This window comes from Delphinapterus leucas, chromosome 13 (genome assembly GCF_059928025.1).
Source record: "Delphinapterus leucas isolate spDelLeu-1000000601 "Yukka" chromosome 13, BTC_Dleu_Yukka2, whole genome shotgun sequence".
In the NCBI taxonomy this organism is placed as follows: Eukaryota; Metazoa; Chordata; class Mammalia; order Artiodactyla; family Monodontidae; genus Delphinapterus; species Delphinapterus leucas.
The window spans coordinates 68046458-68065279 of NC_143141.1; the positions used below are offsets into that span (position 1 = coordinate 68046458).

General features: G+C 39.8%; 1 protein-coding gene across 17 annotated transcripts in view; it reads right to left on the reverse strand.

The window, feature by feature from the left end:
- The window catches only part of LTBP1 (latent transforming growth factor beta binding protein 1), a 425591-nt gene that overhangs the window by 191839 nt on the left and 214930 nt on the right, over nucleotides 1–18822 (reverse strand). For all 17 annotated transcript variants that reach the window (XM_022574111.2, XM_089922380.1, XM_089922381.1 and 14 more), the window contains 2 exons: nucleotides 15288–15512; nucleotides 13836–14110 (listed from right to left, as the gene is read on the reverse strand). In XM_022574111.2, the coding sequence (XP_022429819.2) occupies nucleotides 13836–14110; nucleotides 15288–15512 (500 nt within the window). The remainder of the gene's footprint in view (nucleotides 1–13835; nucleotides 14111–15287; nucleotides 15513–18822) is intronic.

Below are 18822 nucleotides of genomic sequence, written 5' to 3' on the forward strand. Positions count from 1 at the left end.
TTTTGGATTGCTTCCAGTGAGATATCTGACATCTTTGAAGCAGTGTGGCAAACATGGAAATATTGATAAAGAGGAGGAAGAAGAGGAAGAAAAGAGTATGTTTTTATAAAAGTATAGTATTCTACATCTGGTACTTCCCCTCAAAAGTAAGTAAGAATTATCGGGATAGAGTACATCATTCATGGGGGGAAAAAGGGAAGAAATTATATTTAAGGTCAACATGACCAGTAATAGAGGACCAAAATATAAAATTGGATAATTATTAAAGGCCCGTTAGCTATACTTCTCCTCACATGACTAGCAGAAGGGGGTTTTTAAGTTCACCACAAATGATCTTTTTCCCAACAAATGCTGTCCCAGTAAGAGAGGTCCCAACACAAAACAAACTCCCAGGCATCTCCATGTTTGGCAGAATTAGTGCTTTGTGACTGTGAAATTGACCTTCCCACACAATTCTACCCCCTGTGGGTCCAGTGAAAAGCAGTGTAAAGATGACCCGTAACTGAATAAATGACAGGAGCATAGTCGTTGAAGTTGGACAAACGTGGGTCCAAATCCTCACTTTACCCATCATCACCTACATGGCCATGGGCAAAACTCTCAACCTCTCTCTGCCTATTTTTCTCTATAAAATGGGACTAAAAATGTCCATTTTCACAGAGCTCTCAAAACTTAGACAATACACAGAGGCAGATTCTACGTGAGACAGCCACATGTCCAGACATGCATGGCTCACAGTCAATATTAGACCCCTTCCTCTGGGTCCCTCATTTAAAAATCCGGGCTTATTTAACAAATGACAAAGTAATCTAACAGTTACTCAATATAATACAGTGTCCCAGATTCAACTTACAGAGAAAAGATGTATAAAAAAAAAATAACAAGTTAGCTCTAGATATTTAAGAAGAAACACGATATTCTTAAGATTCTGCTAAAAATGTTCAGGTTTTCACAAAAGTGCTCTGACCGGTAGAAAATGGTCAGGGAGTAAATGCTGTGGAGAGTTTGTGATTATCTGGATTTCATTTTTATTCTACTCAATAAGGACAACATGGTATCACAATAAGTCAACCAGGTAATATCAATGTTCAAGCAGCAGGTGATTTCACTTTGGGGACATCAAGCTCCTTCTTGTCATATGCCATGTCTTGGTGCCAGAGGACCAAGACCATGAAGCCAAAATAGTGAAGCCTACTCTGCATTTGCTCCCAAGCATACATGGTGCAATCACAAGACACCGCAGAACATGGAACTCCCTAAAACATGTCCCAGCGAATGTATCTGTTCTTTCACGTTCAGCTAGTATTATGGACTGAATGTTGGTGTGCCCCTCCATGCAAATTCACATCTAACCCCTAACAGGATGATATTAGGAGGTAAGACCTTTGGGAGGTAATTAGGTTTAGATGAGGTCATGAGGGTGGGGCCCTTGTGATAGGATTAGTGTCCTTATAAGGAGAGGAAGACAGACCAGAGCCCTTTCTCTCTCTGCCATCTGAAGACAGTGACAAGGTGGCCATCTACAAACCAGGAAGAGAGCCCGACCAGGAACTGAATCTCTCAACATCTTGATCTTAGACTTCCAATCTCCAGAACTATGAGAATAAATTTTGGTTGTTTCAGCCACCCAGTCTGTAGTATTTTTTATGGCAGCCCAAGCTGACTTATACAGACAGCAATGGTTTCTTGTGAATCCTCCTCACCGAGGAGAAATGACCTAAGAGCCTGGATGGAACAGTAGAAACAATATTGGAGTAGGAAGCAGAAAGCCTCAGTCTTGGCCCTTACCTACCATAAACTCAAAACAAGACGTGAAGCAAATTTATTTATCTCTGGACTTTAGCTTCCTCACCAATCACATTTTAAGGATAGACTAATTGCAAATATTCGTTGATGCACCTAGATTCTATGATTTTATGAAGACTCTAGAGCAGGGGTGAGGGTAACCTGTGAAGCTCCATGTTCCTTAAATGTTCCCTGCCTGCCAGGTTGATACACTAGATTCCCTGCTGCCACATGCTTCCTAGTCCTAACATCACACCATGACCTGGACCAACTTGATCAGTGATAACCAGAATGGGCCTCCTCTTCTGGACCCTGCTTCATACCCTCTCCCTTTCCTGCTAGTCACTATTCACACAAAAAAGGCAGCTCTTTCTAAAAACAGTCATGGCTTTTAAATGGCTCCTTTCTAAATTATAAGAATTATAATGAATAGATGATTACCAATAGGCAAACTATCAGAAATTATTCAAGACAGTCATGGAGACACAGATTTTCCATGCCTTGAGAGCGATGACTCATTTTAAAGTCACATTATGGTTGATCAACCCACTCTGCACAGGTGTCCCATAAATTATTCCAAGTGTGGAACTGCCATGCTCACCTCTACCCCCACCCAGAAGCACCTTATTCCAATGTTCTGGCACAAAGCCTTGAGGTATTCTGGCAAACAGAAGCTACACCCTCAGTTCTATGAATCTGGTTGAGGAATGTGAATCCCATTTTTTGAAAATCTGGGATTTCTCATAAAAACCAGAACCAGGACCCTCATGGGGAAAGTTCTCCCTGTATGTAATGTAACAATTAATCCAAACTTCTGTCACAGGGCCTCTTTGTTTCTATTAATCTTTTCGCTGTGATATAAACACATCTCCACTTTGGCAAAATGACTTCTGCCCATCTTCCGAGCAAAACAGTCCGCCAGCCTGTGGACCAACTATGGCTCCAAATCAAACTAGAAAACCTCATGAGAACTCTTCAGCGTCCATATACCAGAACATTAAATATGTTCATGTCTATGTGCCAATGAGAAAAAGGGTCCAAATCTCTGAACCCTATCACTAACGTAACTATAGCAACATATTTGATCAACTTGTTCTAAACGCCTGTTGTCATAAAGGAGAATATTGTACGATGGAGCACTGGCAGGGTAACAGGCATTGTCTCATAAGAAGAAGAGGAAAACGCTTAAATACTTCCAGATTTTCTAAAAGAACTTGTAAAAAATTTGCTTTGGCTTGAGCAGAACATTCTTTACAGGCAAGATTTTTTTTGTTGTTTTTGTTTTGTTTTTTTAAAGTCCACCCAGCTTTCTTTTATTAGAGTAATTAAAACAATGTTAGGCATGTGGTGTATCTGATACAACCATAATCCTCTGATATTTCAGGGTATTGATTTTACAAAGTATCTACTGTGACTAGGGCATTAACTGTTGGAAATGTATCCACATTGATTTCTGACAGTGTATTTGTTTAAAGCCTGCTGAAGCCAAACCATGGGCTTCAAGGAATTCCAGACAACTACTTTAGTTTTATGAAACAGTATTTTTAAAGTTACACTAAGGCAAAAATGGTTTTAAAGTAACATAAAAGGAGAAAAAATTCTTAAGCATGAAACGCATGATTCTACTTGACATCTTTTCTAAATAAACGATCAAATTTGGGCTGCCTATTTTCTCCACCTCTACAATGATTTGAGTATTTCAACAGTCAAGTCTAGCAAGCTATGATGTATGTGTCTTGCTATTCTTAAACTGCAAAAAGAATTATGTTTTTTCATGATTATATCCCAACATAATTCCTGTTAGCCTTTCCTTGCAGCAAAACACAAATAACATCATAAATCCTAACATCATAAATCCTAGTACTAGATGGTACAAACATGAAATTTATCCAAACTTCCATTACCAAGGATACTTCCGTTATAAAGTTAGACTCAAGATGAGGGAGGAAATAAAGACAGGCATGTAGGCATGGCATGGTTATTACTACAGCAATCAGATCACTCACAAATGATGAACATAAGGCCTATTCTCCCCAATGCTTATTTCTAGAATTGTATTGAGAGAAATTCTTTCTATGAAGCTTCATTGCTTGTCAGTTTCATTTTTGTTTACATAGAGATACTGAAAGGAACAAAAACCCATTTGAGGCCTCATAACACTATGTCTGTCAGCTGTAACATGTGCCTCACTTGGTTAAGCTTTCAGTTTTTCGGTATCTCATCCAAGTACACAGAACTCAAAACTAATAATTACCTGTGGTTTGGTCACAAGTAGTATAGAAAAACTGAATGCCACAAGCCATATTAATAAGTTTCTTTAATTCCCTGTGAGCAGGGAACCATGTCTGTCTTGACCACTGCTCTGCCACTTGTGGTGGGAACATTTACTGCTCACCAAAGAACCACTTGCTTCCCCACATGCTCTGGTCCCTTACTCTGTTAGTCAGCTTGGGCTGCCATTACGAAACTCCAGAGACGGGGTGGCTTCAATAACATTTATTTTCTCTCCCAGTTCTGGAGTGTCAAAAACCAAAATCAAGGTGCTAGCATGGCCAGTTCTGGTGAGGACTCTCTTCCTGGCTTATAAGAGGCTGCCATCTTGCTATGTCCTCACATGATGAAGAGAGGGAGCTCTCTGGTATCTCTTATTACAAGAACACTAATCCTATCGTATCAGGGCCCCACCCTTATGACTTTATTTAATCTTAATTACTTCCTTACAGACTATCTCCAATTACAGTCACATTGGGGGTTAAGACTTCTCTTGCTGTCAGAATTGAGAGGTCATGTATTCCATATAGCACAGCAGTAACATGGTGGAAACCACCAACAGCCTGAGTCCCTGAGAGATGTGTAGCACAGAGCCCCCCTGCTCACCTGTTAGACATATAGTGCATACAAAGTGTAAGCTTTTGTAATGTTTATTACTGCAGCAAAACCTAGCCTACACTGACTAATACTAATATACTTACTGACGACTCACCTGTGCCCAGTACTGAGCTCAGTCTGTAAGTGGCCCTGTCCTCATGCAAAGCACAAGCTTGTGGGGAAGAGAAGAGAGGCACAAAATCATCAACTTTAAAACAACTAAATTCAAAATGGTCTGACTGGATTCTACATGCAGTAAAAGGTCGGGAGGAGAGAGCAATGTGCATTGAAGGATTGAAATGCTTTTTAGAGGAGCAAACACTTGAGTCTCTGAAGTCGGGGTGGATTTGAAAGATCTTTCTAGGTACTGACTGTATTCGAGGTTTGTACAGTTTGCTTTGTCCACAGATCCTGTGCGTCCACAGGATCCTTTGTCCACAGATCCTTTGTCCACAGATCAGTGGCGTCTAAGACTGCAGAAAAGAAGAGAGACATCAAAATCATCACAGTCAGAGGACTGCATGACTAAAAGAGGCCTTGGTAGTCTTCTCAGCCAAACCAGTTATTTGAAAAATAAAGAAACCAAGGGCCAGAGATACGGTGAGTTTGCCAAAGTGGAAAAAGAGCTATTATTTGGAAATACCAACACAAGCTAGTCCCCTTACCTCTCTGAGCCTCAAGTTTCACTTAAGTAAATGGGAGACAAGAATACCTACTTTTCCTTGTTATGAGGTTGTTTTGAAGGTCAGGTAAGGCCATACATGTGAATGTTCACTATCAACTATTTTATAAAAATACACGGCCTTACTAAGATGCCTGCCCCAAAGCCACAGAGCCATCAGACCATTTTCTCAACTCCATCAAAGCCTGCACACTCTAAGCCAGTCCTCTCCCAAGTGTCATCTTGAAAGTATTGCTGTCTTTGTTCAAAATATTTAGAACTCCTCTGTCCGGATTTCAGAATTCTCTTCAGGGCTGAATACATGTTATTTTAAATGCCCTCAATGGTGGTATTCAGCCCACGAGAGGCTGAACTGAGCATCAGAAACTTTCGGATTCATTGAGAATACATTAAATGGGTGAGCTGCAGAAAATCGAAGACTAGTTTTCATGTGCAGCTTGTTAACTGGTTCTGAAACACTTCCTTCAAAACCAGTTTCCAAACTGCACAACAGCAGTATCACTAGAGTAAATGCACAGTCTCAAAGAGAGATCTTGTTGAAACAATATCCAATTTCATATATAAATTCTTTTTTTTTTTTTTTGCGGTACGCGGGCCTCTCACTGCTGTGGTCTCTCCCGTTGTGGAGCACAGGCTCCGGATGCGCAGGCTCAGCGGCCATGGCTCACGGGCCCAGCCGCTCTGCGGCATGTGGGATCCTCCCGGACTGGGGCATGAACCCGTGTCCCCTGCATCGGCAGGCGGACTCTCAACCACCGCGCCACCAGGGAAGCCCTATAAATTCTTTTATATACAAAAGGAGAAAAAATGGAATGAGGATGAGGAAAAAAAAACAGTATTTATCATCATTGTGGGGGAAGGTGCAGGACAGAGTTGGGGAATCCTTTTATTGTCTTTCAACAAAGGGTAATGTTGCTTTTTTCACTACAACTTTATGGGTCAGGTTCTGAAGAACTGTGTTGTTTTGTTTTTTAGCAAATCAGATGATTCCACTTCATTTTAGCAAATCTCAATTCCAAGGGGTAATGCAGACAAAGCCAAGAAACAACATCAGATCCTAGAAATACCAGCTTTGACTCTTCACACATTTTTGTAACGTATAGAGCCTAAACCAGCCATCAGTTCAAGTCACGGGCTCTTAAAACCACTTCCAACGTGCTCAGAACTGTCATCTTCAAATGTAATGATCACAAAATCTTGCCACTTTGTCAACATCAGAAGTGACACAACATGCATCCACTCTGTACTGCCCCATGATTATTTTCAATGCCTACTCCTCTGAAAAAACAGGAGTCTAGTTAATAGGTATATTATTTCAGTGAGCCTTAGAGGTATAAAATATGGAAATTTGATATTCCATGTCATGATAAAGGCATTTTCACTGCCTTTATCATAAATAAAATGAAAAACATCTGAGCGGATCGAAGAAACATAAACTTGCTTGTCTATTAAACAGGTCAGGGTAAGTGAACACCTGAAGCTGACAGCCTCTTTGGTGCCCAGAAGACATCGGCCTGGGTAAAGACTCGATATTAGGCAGTAGGAAGGGTAATGTCTGGGTCATCACCCATTCTTTTAAGTACTCTACTTCAGTTCTAAGAATCTATATTTTGATTATCCTAATGTCTCAGTCCTACATTCTCAATCCAAGTAAAACCAGCGGTTCTTCCCGCCACTGGCAGAAGCCCAGTGACATGGAGACATGTTCTCTTTCATGTGCAGTGTGTTTTCCCTTTGGGTCTTATCCCTGTCTTTATTGATCTTTTCAACTCCAAGGAAGAGGGCCCCTGCACAAGGTCCATCTGGCAGAGGCAGTTGGAAAGACCAATCGACACTGCAGAGGTCCAAGACCTATCACTGCGATGCATGTGACACCTTCAGTGACACCCTCTGCTGTTGACACAGGTAAGGTTTGGCAAGGATGGCCATTTTACAGTTGCTGGGGACAACCAGACTCCCTAACAGTCAGTTAAATATTTCTTAGATTATGCCAAAGGACTATTTGAGTAGGATACTGAAGTAAACCCCAGATGGCATAGGAAGTGCCTGGTGTTTATGACTTATTCCACCTGAAGGAGGCCAAACTTCAGTAAATCCAATCAGCACACCCCCACAGGGGTCTCTGCTCCTGGAGAAGGCAGATGTCTGGTGGCTCTGGCCCTGCCTTCCCTCATCACTGTCCAGCAGCCCCTCTGCAAGAAGGCCAAGTTCACCCGGAGGGCCCCGACCCCAAGAGCATGTGGCCTGGGGAAATGGGGAAGAGAAGAGAGCCACATACACACCTGTACCCACTGTTGACCCAGCCTGGATGACTCAGTTCTCCTTCCCACATAAGGGATAACACAGATACAAGAGGCCAAGAGCCTTTGGTAAAATGTTTTATAGTTATTCTTTGTTTAGACTTCTCATCTATTTATGTAGTTTATGGACTCAATTTAGGGAATTAACCAGAGTGAAAGTGTTACAACCATGCTGGCATTATCCCCCCATCAGGATAAAATTGGTACTTCATCATAGCTTCAGGCCTCACCCCAGTAATGCTCATCATCAGGGCAGAGAAGAGTCTGAGGAAATCAAAGAAGAGGTTTCTAAGCAGAACTTCATGTCCTGATCCCTTAATTGAGCACTAAATGCCTTTTCCATCACTGAGAAGAGATTTGCAAAGTCTGCAGCCCATATCTACAGCTACATCTCTACTTATCCATCTCTGTTTTTTCTGCCGTGTGGAACTGACAGGCATCTGTTTCTCTACTTTCTCGTTGGCTTCTGTGTGGAAGAAACCAGGAAATACTTTTCTTCAAAGTCCTGAGACTTTTTAAAAAAGTACTTTCAGCCATGTAGCTCAGTTACTTTTCCACTTCAGTGAGTTCACACTTTCCTGTTAATTTCTCCATGATGCTTAGTTTTTTAAAGTTTTTTAAAACAAAAGCAAAGTGCATCTGCTTGGCACTTCAGAATTGTGTGTGTGTGTATGCTCGTTCCAGTGTTAAGGTTTAGAGCTTGAGGATGTTATTGAATTTGTCTGCCAAAAGAGACCAATCTCCAATTAAAGAATCTTTTTCTCCAGTGGCCCATTCTGTTTCTATTCTTCCTGTCCAAAAAGAACTGTTAGAACAACCTCTGGAACCTCTAAGAGGATCCCAAACTGTTCTCGTGTCATTTTAACTCAATTTTTGCCCCAGGGCTTAAAATTTGTATGACTAGTAATTAAAGGAAAGAAAGGTTTTTCCAATGATATCAGGATTTCCCATCAAGAAGTGGTCCTTTTCTTCCTAATCCACATAAAGCTTGTTTTCTTCTATAGAACATATATTAGAGAATTTAATCTTAGAGTGTTTCTTATGGTTTTGTAAATTAAACTGTATTTTTTTAATTGAAGTACAGTTGCTATACAATATTACATGTTACAGATATACAATATAGTGGTACACAATTTTTCAAGTTTATACTCCATTTATAGTTATTGTAAAATATTGTCTATGTTCGCCATGTTGTACAGTATATCCTTATAGCTTATTTTATACCTTATAGTTTGTACGTTTTGTACCTATGGGTTTTTTTTTTTAATCATTATGGGGATTTTATGGTTGCCAACCATCAAAGTGGGTTTGTATGTTATTTGATTATCTTTATCCGTGCTAGAGTGCTGTACTAAAAATACCCTCTCTCTTCTGTTTACATCTACTTCAGGTTTTCTAGTATTTCTATCCTTATTTAACTCAGGTATTTATACATGGAATTTGCTGCTCTTTTGGCACTTGCAATCGGAAAGTCTTGAGGCACTTGAATTTTTGTCTCATCTTGTAACTCCTGTCTAATTAAGGGGCATGTTTCCACAATGAACAAAAAGCATATGATTTCACAAGGCAGCAATGGCACACCCAACATGGAAGCTGGACTCTGAACCCTACCTCTCACACAAGGTCTTTTCATACCATCTGACATCATTAGGTCACTGTAAACATTTATTTCCAGTAATTGGGCAATAAATAAAACATGTTTGAAACAACCAAACACTCAGATGCCAAATAAATCTCAAATTTAATCACTGTTAAGAGAACCAGTTTAAAATAAAGGACACCCTTGCACAATGGAAAAAGTGTACACATTCGATGACCCTGTGATGCAAAAATAGATTTGAGGGGTATTTTTCTGAAATTTGGCCTCTCCCTAGAGATGAAAACTTGACTGGAAATGTTGAAGTTTTAAGCACATGAAAACATGAGATTATACTGAAAGTAGTTGGTAATTATAACCCCTAGAAATGTAATTCTAATTTGATCTATACATTGAGCAAAATCTCAGAAATGTTTTCAAATATATATGGCATACCACTGTTTACTGCAGACAGCACAGATACTTATCTCTGCCAAAATTATGACTTTTCAGCTACTTCAAACTTGATTTACATTCAAGAAACCAATTCCTCTTAGCCACCCTGTACGTTCTACTAGATTAATTTCTATTCTTCTAATACTTTAAAGTGAATTTAGTGATGCCTGTACCCAGCCTGATTCACACAGAAATCAACAGTTTATATAATCTTAAGAACAAGAAATTATTTTTAGGACTCTGAAAGATGAAACATCACTTTCTACAATAGGAAAGGTATTTCCCCCTTTATCTTGACACTTTCCATCAAGGTGAAAAACACTTTAGATATTTCCAATCCCATTATTCCTCCTCGTTCCACTTTATAATCCAAGCCAAAACAATCTCTGTTCTTATTAATTTAACTATCATCACTAAGTCTAGTCACTGACCACTGAGTTTTCTCCATTAATCCTCTCTCACTTCATCTCTAAAACAGCACTGGACTCCATGATTGATATTCAAGAATACCTGATTCTTGACATCAATCAAAGATGGAACTGGTTAAAACAAAGATGTAGCTACTCATCTTTACCTCACAATCCTCCCCTCCAAGGGTCAGTTAATCAATCAGAGAGCGCATTTATCTGATTTCTGAAGCCAGGGAATTCAGAATACTCCAACTCAGCACCATCTTTTTCTTCACAACAGTCCATAATCAAATCCTGATGCTGGATTCTTCACAAAAGCCTCTGCATTAATCTCTTCATCTTTAAATTTACTTCTTAGATTGGACCCTGATCATTTCACAATTGCACTAAGGCCAACTTCTCTTCCCTGACCTCCTCATGTCTACCAGCCCCACGTCCACTCCCATCTCATTCAAAAGTTGAAACTTTTAAAATTTTCTAAAAGTTCATTAAATGTATTAAACTTAGAGCTTTTAAGTTCATCATAAAATTATTCTATTCATAAGTCTAGGAAATGTTCACATTTTCCTTCTTTTCCTCATAAGGAATTTTCAAATATGCTGAGATAATTCAAAGAATAATACAGTGATCACTTGCTTTCCCACCTCTCAGAGTCAACAATTTTTACAATTTTGTTATATTTGTGTATAAAAGGCATTTGAAAGTAAATTACAGACATCATGGCATTCCTCACTCAAGAATAAGGACACTACCCTACACACCTCTAACACCATTATCACACCTAAGAAAATAATAGTTCCAAAATACCATCTAATATCCAGTCCGTATTTAAACTTCCTCAATTGTTCTTCAAATGTCTTTCAGAGCTGGGTTTTGATGTTTTTTAAACCAAGATATGATTAAGGCTCATATATTATATGTGCTATTGTCTCCCTTTAGTCTCTTTCTGAGGAAGTCAATCTATTTTTTAACGATATGAAGAAACCAAGCAATAATACCCTACATTATCATTCTTTCTGATGTGAGGCAGTATGATAGTTTTGGCTTGTTTCTTCACCCTCAGTATTCCCTATGAGCTGGAGGTTAAGGTGTTGCTTAAGGTGTTGCTCTACACTTCATACTGTGTTGCTTCATACTGTATCCCATCAGGAGGCATATGATATCAGTTGTCCCCCTTTTAATGATTCTGAGTTTGATCACCTGATCAACCGGGCATCATGCGATTTTTACCTTGATACCAAGTCTTTTACTTTGCCTTATGCCTCAGGTCTAAAAGGCTTCATATCTGTGCCAAAGCCTGCCAGGAACTCTAAACTACTTTACTTCTCTGGTCTCTTCTGACACTTCTTCCTTACCTGTTTCTTGCAGTGTTCTCTCTCTTCTGTTTAATTTCTCCCCCACTTCTCTGTGAGCTTAGTTTCCTAACCAATCATCCATTTTCCTCCACCATCCAAGCAGTTCCTGAAATTCTATTCTATGAAGCTCCCATGAATTTAAATACACTGATCACAGTTCATGTTGGCTTTTCAACCTCAAGTTTACTGCCTCATTTTTAGAATGTGCCACAGAAACAAGGGCTTTTTCTACTAAATTTGTTTTGTATATGACCTCTAATGGCAGTACATAAACATAGGTGCTTACTGATGACTATGACATGAAGGTCTCAGTAGTTGTAATCTGCATCTAATAAGAGTTTTCTCACTGAGCAAAGCACTAGTGAGTATTTATGCAGTCGTTTCTGCCATTTATTTAAAATCCACCTGTACCTCCCTCTGTAACTATGTTTGCACACCAACCACAGCAAGAAGGCACAAATATTTCCAAACACCTTTGTAGGATACATCTTATATACTATTGACAATTTGCCAGTAATTTTTTTTTTTTAATGCTTGGATCATCCTAATTGCACAAACTGGACAATCATGGGCATTCAGCAATATTTCTCACCAACAGGAAGAGCAAATATCTTCTGAGAGTGTTTTCGCAAAACAGGTCTTATTTTGAAGCTGTGTATTAGTTACTACACATGCAAAATGAATTAAGTATTGAGATCACTGTCTGGATCATACAGACCAAAAGTCAGAGAAGTATCCAGATAAGACAAAAAAGTGTTCCACCGAGTTTGGATTATTTGGGTAACTCCACCAACTATCCAATTCACGTGGATTGTGTAGTCCAGCTTAGGCCTAAAAGTAAATAATCTGTTTATGTCCTTCCTAGTTGGCAATCATCTGCCTGCGATTATATGCACAAGAATAACAAGTCTGTTGACATCTCATTTTCTTGCTTTTTACCATCTGTGTTCCAACGTGGAAACTAGGGAGAAGGATACTGGGCACAGAATTTTAAAAGGACCTGCTTTTTTCCTTTCTCATGACCAACCTAAGCTGAAATGACTAAACAATGCAAATGGCACCAAATTTATCCTCCTTCTCCAAGGCTTGTCTGGGGCAAACTGTGCAGCGTATGAGGTTTACTTCAGCCCCACTGCCCCTATAAAAACTTGCCCTTAACACAGTAATCCAGTCTTTACTTCTAAGCTAAGTGTAAACTGATGATATTCCTTCTCCAAAAAGCATGTGTTTAAACCTGGTCTTCAACTGAGGAAGGAAAAGGTCCCTCTTAAGTAGGCATTTCAGGCTCCGCAGGCAGACCAAGGTTGTGTGGGGCATCAAGCCTTCCCTGTCTTACTGAAGTTACATGACATAAGCAATCACCTGCTCTCTTTTTATGTTTGACTCTATCAATAGGTAAGTGTCTTCTAAGCTAGTAGTTGCATAGTTCTGTAACATTTGCAGAGCATGGCACATTACCTTGTCTAATCTTGACAAAGCCCCATATTCTTGTCTCCACTTTACAAATAAGGAAGCCGGTTCCCTGCCACCAAGTGCTGAGCCCATGGCTCTAACCAAGGTCTTATAACTCTACATGGCTGTTCTTTCCATTCTGGTCTACAAACCAATTTTACCTCCTCCCCTAGAAGAAAGGGGATGACCCAACCATGGACTTGCCCAGCACCTAAAAGTGTTCTCCAGGTTTCAAAAGCAAGAACGATTGATTCTACTACCAACAGATATTTCACTCACACACAAACACACACACAATTTTTTGAATATTCAGGTAACAGCAGGAATAAAAAATAGATCTCGCCTATTTTTCTCACAGGGGGTTCAAACCATAATCAGGTGACAGGACAAGAACCATAGGACAAAGCTATGTCATTATCACATAATTCCAAAGCAGGAAGCACCAAGTAACTGGGGTGGAGGAACCAGTAATTTTATGTTGCTTTTACTATGCACATTCAGTGATGAGTTTTAAAGAGAAGTCAGCCTCTCTCTCACTTTACGATATATAGACCTAAAGTTACACATAAATCCAATGATATTTAAAATGCCCTTCAAACAACTCATGCATTGCCATTCTAGTTATAAATTTGTATAAGAAAATAAAAGATGACAAATTATGGCAAACTTTTTCTGAAAAGGGCTTTGCAGACCATATTTTAGGCATTTCAGATCATATGACCTCATTGAAAGTATACCATCCTTCTGTCCATAGCATGAAAGCAGATATAGACAGTATGTAAATGATGGGTGTGGCTGTGTCCAATAAAGTTTTATTTACAGTAACAGGCCCACAGGTCATTTTGCCAACCCCTTCTACAAAAAACTTATTTCTACCAAGTCTGTCTTTCCTACTACAATGAGACTATACCTAGAACACATCACTAAAATGGGCTGGGCAGTGTTGCTCACCTGCGACCCAATAGTCTCCTGGAAGCACCGGCCAAGCTGCGTCTTAGCAGCCACCGGATACACGTGAGGAATGACTTGCTGGTGGGAGTATGAGGAATGGACCGTCTGAGTCTTCTGGACAGGAAGCCCTTGGTAAGAGACTTGGGACTGGCCTGGTTGAGCTTCTTTTACCTTCTGGCCTGTTGGGCCATCAACTCTTGAAACCTGATGTATCTGGACTGAGGCCTCAGGAGGGTGCTTCACATGGATATTGACTATGTTAGGAGGAAATTTCACTAAAACAGATTGGGAAGAAAACTTATCAGTCATAAATAATTAATACGCACATCAGGATGAAAGTAAATGTTCATGCTAGTCAGCATGAAACTAAGTTTTATATACACACATATACTTAAGTACATATACATTATACCTGGGATAAATGATACATTTTTAGTGTGTATCTATTTTTGCTGCACAGCCATTAAAAAACTCTTGAGAGTAAAAGGGGACACTCAAAAATTAATCCTGAATTTATATACTTTAAATAATAAAACTGCTTTTACAAAGAGAAATTTAAACTTCTCACAGTAACAGATCCATGAGACAAAAATTTTTTTCAGAGGAGTCATAAAACTACGAAATTTGTGCTACTAGTGGTCATACATTCCATCAAACAAGAGTAATAAAGACTCAAGAGTTTGATTATTTTTGAATTTCTCACAAAGTTTCCATCGTAGAGACTGTGGGATTTACAACACAATTTCACAAAGCATAGTTCTCTTACCCTTAAACCTGGTGTGTACATACTTTTGTGCTTCCTGTGACACACACAAAATACCAAAGTGTGATATTTTACATCTCTATTTTCTTTCTCTGCAGCTTTCACACAGAATTTCATCTTCTGATGCTAAGATTCAGGTTTTAAAGAATAAGAGCCAGTAACACTTCTCTGACTCCTTTTTTAAAAGTTGTGCATGTGTAAGAGGTGCCAGGTTGAAAAGAATGAATTAGTCATAGAATTTCTGAGCTCCAAGTGACCTAGTTTACCTTCCTCTACAGATGAATAAACTGAAGCCCAGGGAGGTGAGGTTACAGATTGTTTAGAACTAAAACCAAGAGCTCTTCGACTACAAAATAGACTTGGTGTTCATCAGCAGGTATTGTGTGATCTTCTCGTTTATTAATCCCATAAGGGCCAGAACACCATCTTGTTCATCTTTCCATTTCCCAGGACCTACCAGAACAGTGCCATGTATGTTTATCAGCTCTTGGTTCTGCATCACCAGAGAAAGATGGGCTCCATTTTCTTATTTCCTAGATACCATTCCCTACAGCCTAGAAAGCACTGGCACCATATACCTGGGCCCATATTCTGTTCCAATACCAGCCCTGCAGACACTTGGCTTCTGTATGGGTTTGGCATGTTAACAGAGTTCTGATGAATGGGCAGAATCAAAATAATCAGCTTACCTTTGACTCCTTGCTGGCTGGTCATGGTCAGAGGCAAAGTATGTGTTGAGTGGACGACATGTGTTCCCAACGCCTTGCCTGACTGCTGGGAATGCTGATAAAGTTTAGGCACGCCAGCACCGTGGACCGGAATCTGACAAAGCTTCCCTGTGAAATTTGGAGGGCACTGGCATTTGTCCCTTGAACTGCACTGGCCTCCATTCATACATGGAAGATGGCAAATTACTGTAAAGGAAAAGAGAAAATGTGGAGAGTGGTTAGTTTCTCAAATGCCAAGTAACAATCATCCAACAAAACTCCCCCAAAGCACAGCCATCATATTCCCAATGACTTTAGAAATGGTAAACAAAGGAGTATACACTATGACAAAAATACTTCCTTTTTTTTTTTTTTTTTTACTATCTTTTTCTTTCCACCTTAAGTAAGTCATTTAGCTCTCTAATTGCTTGTGGTTGTTCACCCACAATGGTGGCAAGAATTCATGGGAAAAAATATACATGTATATTTATACATATAATATATATATTACATATATTTATACATATAAAGCTACTTTATATATATAAAGTAGCCACTCAGGATATCTCTTGCATTCTATAATTACTGTGTTTTCCTATTTAATTACTAGTTTATTTACTGTCTCCCTAGCTTATAAACTCTTTGGGGGAAAGGAATATGCCTAGTTTAATGACCTTTGTATCCTCAGCACCTAGAATAATGTCTGGCGCACAGTGGACATTAAATATTTCCTCAAAGAATAAACAAAGGAGAGTGCTAAAAATAATATCTGTTGAGAATTTTCTCTACATAAGACACTGAAATAAGTGCTACCCAGAATAAGGGAGCAGAATAGTTTGAATCCTGCTTTACAGGAATTTGCAATCTCATTGGGATAACAAGACCACAGTGAAACCTAGAAGTAGCAGTGATTAATAGTTGGAAAGTTATTTAGAATACCAAAAGATAAAAGGACATGTTTGGGTGAAGAATTTTAAAAGGAGTTTTAAATCCTGGCTAAATTCAACTTCAGGCCAACCTATTTATCACGAATGAATTCTTCCTATCAGCCCTTGAACTGATCGGATTTCCAGCAGCTTAAAAAATAGCCCCTCAACTCCATTTTCTTCCAGGTTCTACTCTGCTTCAATCCTCTCCTCCATGACCAAACTTTCCAAAAGAATTGTCTGCTCACTTCTCCACTCACTACCAGCCAGCCAGGGTCACGTTGTGTTTCCCTTTCCCCACACCTCTCCTATGCTGAAACTCCTCTTACTCAGGTCACTAATGGTCTCCATGTTGCTAAGTCCAATGGATGGATTTCAGTCTTCCCTTGGCTTCTGTGACATCTCAACCCATCTAGTTTGCTCTTTCCTCTTTGTTTACTGTATCTTAATATTCTTTGCAGACTCCACTCTTTCCTTACCCTTGAAACACTGATGTGCTTCAAGATTTGGTCTTAAAATCTTCTGCTTTACTAACTCCATACATTCTGATTTCAGCCTGTCATATGATGATGTCACCCAAAACTATATTTCTTAGCTAAAGCTTTCTGCTGTGCTCCACACTGTCTACTACTGTTTATTTCCTATAGATCTTCTACAGGCATCTCAAACTTACAATGTCCTAAATGGAACTTGATCATCTTCCCCTAACATCTCCATTCACTGAGAGACCCTTAACAGGAACCTGAGGGCTGCTCTATTCTTTCACCCACCCAAACATCCATCTCCAGGTCCTGCCTTCTAAACATTCATCAAATATTTCCACATCTTTCTCATCATAGAGATCCTGTTCTCTCTGAAACATCATTCCCTACAATCTAGCTACACTGACCTTGATTCAGTTCCTCAGTGGACAGGGCCTCTCACCCCTCCTTAAGCTTTATATACCCTGTGTCCTTGGCCTGGAACACTCTTTCCATATGTCCCCCGTCACCTACCTAACTCCTACTCACCTTCTGGATACTGCTTAAACCTCAGTTCCCTGGAAGCACTTCTAATTGCCCCTCATCTAGGTTTGGTGCTTCTCCTCTGTGCTTCCGTGGGCTCTCATTCACTGCTCATCATGCTGCTTGGCTTACTGCATTACAATCACCTGATTACTTTTCCGTACACCTCATTCAACTAGAGTGCTGTGAGGTCAGGGACTTTAATGTTTTACCTCTAGCATGTAGCTCAGCTTTTAGAAAAAAGGCTGCAGCTCAAAAAAAAAGAAAAAAATACTAGATGAAAGAATGAACACATTTATGGCTACCACTTTGTCAAATACCATTCTACATACTACAGAAAAAAGTAAAAGCTAACTGGAACTACTAGGTAATATATGATAACTAAAAATACAAATAAGTAACATTGGAAAAAGTAAATTCTGTGGAACTCCAGTGAAAAGTCATTTCTGGGAAGTCAAAATAGACTTTACAGGAGAGCTCATTTGAGATAAGACTTTGAAGCTAGGCAGGCTTCAGAAAAACAGAAAGGATTATATCCTAGGAGGATAGTGTGTAAGAAATGGGGAGGTAGGCATATTTGGGAGATAATGAGAAAGTCTATCTTGTTGAAACCCCAGATTCCTGAGTGAAGGGGTCAGGTGATAAACTGGGAGATGTAGGCTTAAGTCAGACAATGGATAAAGGGAAGCCCTAGCAAGTTATTTTGTAGACCCCCAAGGAGAAAATTTTCCAGGAAGATTACTCTTGTGATAGCATGTGGCATTAGCTGGAAAGGAGAGTGACCTAGGTGGAGCAGTCAGATAGGAGACTATTAAGCTAACTGAAAGACAAGTTGAAAAATCCGTGGATTAGGATGATGGCAACAAGAATTAAAAGAAACATGAAGTGGGCTTCCCTGGTGGCACAGTGGTTGAGAGTCCGCCTGCCAATGCAGGGGACACGGGTTCATGCCCCGGTCCGGGAAGATCCCACACACCGCGGAGCGTCTGGGCCCGTGAGCCATGGCCGCTGAGCCTGCACGTCCGGAGCCTGTGCTCCGCAACGGGAGAGGCCACAACAGTGAGAGGCCCGCGTACCGCAAAAAAAAAAAAAAAAAGATGGGCAATCAGTACTACATGGAGATAGGACACAGGAAATAAACAGCAAGCCAAAAAAGAGGGAAGACAGTGAAGGAGAAAGGAAACAGCTGGAAAAGATGACCAAGGTAAGCACCTAGAACTATGTCCAGGATCTCACTATGTGGCAGATGAAGTCAAAACTGCCCACGCTGGATAGGGTCTGGAATATGGTTCCACCAGTGTCTGATCCATACTGAGGTGCAGAGTAAGAAGAAGAGTCAAAGCTGACTCTGAGGTTAAGTCAAAGACTTTGTAACTCCCAGTTCAATTCTGAATTGAATTTCTAAATGACAGGTTGGCTATGCTGGATGGGTTCAGTGTGTAACAGGGAAGGACACAGGGAGCCTGGCCAAGATTTCACAATACTACAAATAATTTATAACTGGAATACAAGCATTCCTCACTTTGTATGGTTCCAATATGCATGAATTTCAGTTAATGCAGTTTAGCTAAATAACTTCAATCCCCC